The sequence below is a fragment of the Bison bison genome, unplaced genomic scaffold (assembly GCF_000754665.1).
Source record: "Bison bison bison isolate TAMUID 2011002044 unplaced genomic scaffold, Bison_UMD1.0 scf7180017864518, whole genome shotgun sequence".
NCBI classification, from domain to species: Eukaryota; Metazoa; Chordata; class Mammalia; order Artiodactyla; family Bovidae; genus Bison; species Bison bison.
In genome coordinates this window covers 16,220,702-16,225,642 of record NW_011495071.1, presented here as the reverse complement: position 1 = coordinate 16,225,642, position 4,941 = coordinate 16,220,702, and the positions used below count along the sequence as shown (strand labels likewise).

The following is a 4,941-nucleotide window of genomic DNA, read 5'->3' as shown; positions in this document are numbered from 1 at the left end:
TCAGTGGTGAGTCTCATCTTCTGCCTCCAGCAGAATCATCTTTAGGTTTCTAGTCCTGACAGTGACATGGGGGCTGGGAGTCCCTGGTACGCCCTGCAGAGCATCCTCACCTTCGATGCTCAGGAAATGTGCCCTATCTGGTGACAGACGTGGGGCAGCTCCCCCCAGTGGCCTTCCTCACTCACCTCCTTGGGGGCCCAGGGTGTCTGTCTTCAGGTCCTTCATCCCTCTGAGCTGCGCCCATGAGATGGTTTGGGCAACCTCTTTGAGGTCTATCCTCTCATCCCTTAGGGTTCCTCTGACAACCAGGAAATAAACCAAGTCCTCCTTATGAAGCTGGTGGCAAGTCCCATCCCTTCCTGAATGCAGAGCCCAGAAGACTCCCCTGTGTGTTGTCAAATTACTCCCCCCACCCAGCCCAACTCCTCTATTATTCCCCCTCCACTAGTCTACACACCCTACAAGTGGCCTCCTCCAGCTTTATGACAGCTTATCCTGAGCCTGTCTGAATAATGCGTGCCATTATACAGCTGGGCTCTGAGCCCAGAGCTCTCTATAAAATTAAACAAGCTCCAGCCAACAGTGCAATTCTGCAAGCTCAGGCGACTCCAAGTCCCACTCGAAGCCGAATGCTGCTTTTCAGTCCTTGGTGGGTGGGGGCTCCAGAGTGGTCCCCGCAACGACTCCATCTCACTTCCTACCTCTTCTCCCTGCCACGCACGCCAGCCTCTGGGACACCTTTCATGAGGCTGTCAGTCACCCTTCTGACCAGGGTGACTTCCGTGGCCCGACCCCCTCCTGGCGGTCCAGGCCCACCCTCACTGCATGCTCAGCCCTTTCACAACCTCAACCTGCTTCACCTCTGACAGCTGAGTCATGCGGTTGTCCCCACCCCATTTTAAACCAAAGATATCCAGCAGCAGAAGTACGATTTGAACCAGAATCCTCTCAGTCTGGGTTCGGGATTTCCCTCTTCCTCTCCTAGTAGCAAAAAATGCTAAGAAGACCATTTTTCACAGGCTTGGGAAAGGATGTAAGGAGAATCCAATGCAAATGGATACAAAGGCTTAGATATAGTCATGCTGAAGCTGGCATCTCCCAAGCCAAAGGAAGGCTGCCACGTTGATCCTGGCTCTCAGCCTCTCATGCTTTGGCATCATTTCTTCATGGTCTGCTCCAAAAGTAACTATCTATCACTTTATCTATCTTTGTACATATATAAAGAATATTCATACTACCTATGATTAAATATAAATATATACATGTATAAATATGCATGCTTATGTAAACATATATGTATACAGATATTTACATCTGGTGGAAGGTCATTAATAGCTAACAAGGCAGGCTGGGGAGACCTTAGGATTCTTGTTTTTTCTTTTCACTTTAAAGAGTAATTTGATTTTATGTCAGTGACTCTCTGAGTAAGGTCTTTGTGTGGAACCCTTTTCAGATGTCCCAGGGGCCGTGGGAAGGTAGGTAGGCTGGTATAAAGGACTGTGGAGCAAGAAATCAGAGGGGTGAGTGTCTTGGCCCATACTAGAGCATACATTTAGTGAAATGATGATGTGGCTTTAAAATCAGAGTGCTTTTCTTTGACACTTCTACAGCCACCCCGCCCCCTCCCCAGATTGTGTCAGGAGTTTCTGCTCCATGCTTTTTAAACCCTGTACCCCATCCCCGTTTCAGTGCATCCCTACCCAGATTTCTTCCTGCTTTTAACATGTCTGCCAGACCATGAGCTCGTTATTGATGGAGACTGAGGCAGTGCCCAGCCCAGGGTCTGGCATATAATAAACCATTAATATTTTTTGCTTCATGAACAAAATTACCCATCCTAAGATATGACCTTTTCCCACCAAATAAACTATCCTAAAAGGAAGTAGGAATATAGAAGTTGAAGATCACTCTTAGCTAATTATAAAATATCAGAAATCCTGAACTCCTCCAGAACTGGACACTTTCGTCTTGGTCCTGCTGTGACAGCTGCCAAACTCTTAGACTGCAAAGGGCTCGGAGCTTATCTTTGTGGGGTACTGGGAAGGGGAGTTCTGGGGTGACTGGTTTCAATGGGGCTGTGCTGGGCTGCAGTGGTCGTTGCTGTTTCTGGTTGCTCACACACTATGCTTTCAGTTACTCCTTCCTGCGACCCTAGGACACTCGACAGTGCTTGGTGCATAGGATAGTTTTTGTTGAGAGAGTTCTCAAAAATCTGATGGGATGGCAGTTTTGCTGAACCCAGCTCCTTCTTCCTGTAATGTCTTTCTCAGTTTAGGAAACAGCGTGATGGGCTCAGTTAGAGCCAGGAGTGGTGCAGTTAAAGGCAAGTGCCCCTCAGGACCAGGTGCAGACCACTTGTTCATGTATTCTTTCCTGCTACTGGCACCTCTGCAGCCCGCAGGGAAGGGAAGAGGGGGAAGCAGGGAAAAGCCAGATGTGGGGCGGCCAGCTTCCTCTGCTCTGGACGTGGACGTCCAGAGTGGGGTTGCCACCAGTTTGCTGGGCACGTGGTGAGTCACCGTTGTGATCTGTTGGCTCTTTCACTTTGCTCTGGGAGCCAAGGTGGCTTCAGTGATTTCTATAGAATTAATCTGTCCAGTTAGGAAGAGCGCTTCACTCCCAGCCTCTTCTCAGAAATCCTCCCAGACTCCTGGGAAGTCGCCACAAGGTAAGGGAGTTTCCACGAACTGCTCTCACAAAGAGAAAAATACAGGTTCACACTCAAGAGCTGGGCTGATCAGTTCTAAAGGGTTTTATTTTTTTTTCCTTTTACAAACTGGAGTGAAGGAGTGAAAATAGGACCAATGTGAATTAGGGGGGGAGATGTGATTATTTCATCCATCTGGACTTCCATTTTTCCCATCCCCAAAGTGGAAAGAAATTTCAGTATTGATGTAAATAAAGCCCCTTTTTGTGTTCCTGCCGTGGTAGTGGGGACGATCTGAGAAGTAACAGGTGGTCGCTGGCATAGTGAGAACCAGCATGAGGCATCTCGGTTTCAGCTCTCTCCATCTGCCTCGGGCTTGTTTCTAGAACTTATTTCTGACAGCTCCAGGCTTGTTCCCAGGCGGCTGCTGGGAGGGGGTTGCCAGGCGTCTGGAGCAGTGATAACTGGGGTTGACCCTGGTCCCAGCACAGGTGCCTCCCCTGGCCCCTCCCCTCCAGTTTAGATTTCCAAGGGTGACGTTATTCTGGAGCTGATATTTCACTGCAGCATGTGTGGGAGCTTGGGAACATGTGAGTGTGTGTCTGTGTGTGTGTGTAGGAGCTGGGCGGGGGGAGGGGGCGGGGGATTTTTGCTCCTACGACCTTTCTAGATTCTCTGGCTGGGGCCCTGTAGATTAGGCTGACAAAAGACAGTTTAACAAAGGAAAAAAAAGTTATTAGCGTGTGCACTGCACTTACCCATGGGAACTGTCAGAGATGAGTAACCCACAGGGTTGGTTACAACGTGGGCTTCTGTAGCATCTTAGCAAAGGAACAATACATTTTTAGAGATGTCATAAGATAAAGGAAGAGAACCTTGAGTCTCTGAAGGTGAAAGTGTTAGTTGCTCCGTCCTGTCCAACTCTTTGAGACCCTAAGGACTGTAGCCCACCAGGCTCCTCTGTCCATGGAATTCTCCAGGCAAGAATACTGGAGTGGGGTGCCATTTCCTTCTCCAGGGGATCTTCCCAACCCAGGGATCAAACCCAGGTCTCCTGTATTACAGGCAGATTCTTTACCATCTGAGCAACAAAGGAAGCCCCCTTGAGTCTTTAGGGGTGGCGAACTGTGGGAAGACATGTATATGGCAAACCAATAGTAGCTAAAGACTGAAGTTTGCTATATGAGTTTCTTCTGGTGCTGAATCCAGGCTAATAAGGGTCTAAAGTTGTCTCCAGTGATTAACTCTTGTCCTTCTTAGTAGAGAGGAAAGGGAGAATGCTCTTTTTAAATTTATGTCCTGCTTTTAGTCAAATAGGGGGAGAACGGATATCTTTTTTGTTTTTTTTTTTGTATCTGCTTCTTAATTGCCTTCAGCTCAAGACAATCCTTAGACTAAAGTGGTATATTTGGGGGTGGCTATTCTGCCGCCCTACAGACCCCAAAACGCACCAGCTGAGTGAGGGGGTGTCAGTCCTTCTCGAGTCAGCCGCGGGAGAGGTGACACGGTGAGGTCACGTGACATTTTCTTTTCCTTGCCAGGAGGGTGGGGTCGTCGCGCTCTTCAAGATCTGCCGGCAGGACACTCTCCGGTGCCTCTACCCCCAGGCCCTCCGCACGCTGGCCTCCATCTGCTGCGTGGAGGAGGGTGTCCACCAGCTGGAGAAGGTAAGAGTGCAGCTGGCCGGCTGCATGGGGACTGAGGTCCCCGAGGGGGTGGGTGGCTGGGGAAAGTGACCTCTTGGTGGACATCTGGACCTCTTCCTGGAGCAAGTCCCCCGAGTCCCTCCTTTCCCCAGCATCATTCAGGTGGGGCTGCTGTGACCTTGACTGTGGCTGATGAAGATGTGAAGGGGGCAGAGACTGAGGAGCTCAGCTGGAGAAGGCAGGGCCCAGAGGGACACTCAGCACTTCCTGGGTGGAGGTCCCAGGGGTGGACCACTGCAGGAGGCAGACGAGTCGGATGGGGAGGGGGCGTCGAGGCTGAGGGTGGTTGGTCCTCCTCTCGTGGCAGGTCCCTGGCATGAAGAGAAGAGATTTCTCAGGGGACGGGATAGGCAGGAGCAGGGTGTGCGTGGATGCCTGGGTAGGCAGGTGGGCTTCCCTCCAAGAGGGCTTGGGGTAAGGGAAAGGCTTGAGTCCAGGGGCGTGGGTCACCACTGCTGGGGTGTCTGGGGTTGGAGGGGTGGGGTGACATGGCAGTCCCAGGTACCTGGCTCCAGGCCAACCTAGGGCAACATGACGGGTTTCAGCCACCCCCTCCCCACCCCCACACTACCCAGGTGGGAGGGCTGA

The 4,941-nt window shown here is 50.9% G+C and overlaps 1 protein-coding gene across 1 annotated transcript in view; it reads left to right on the top strand.

Moving 5' to 3' along the window:
• INSC (inscuteable homolog (Drosophila)) overlaps nucleotides 1-4,941 on the top strand; it is a 138,311-nt gene that overhangs the window by 84,194 nt on the left and 49,176 nt on the right. Inside the window, exon 6 of the mRNA XM_010830562.1 lies at nucleotides 4,189-4,314. Coding sequence (XP_010828864.1) covers nucleotides 4,189-4,314 — 126 coding nt within the window. The remainder of the gene's footprint in view (nucleotides 1-4,188; nucleotides 4,315-4,941) is intronic.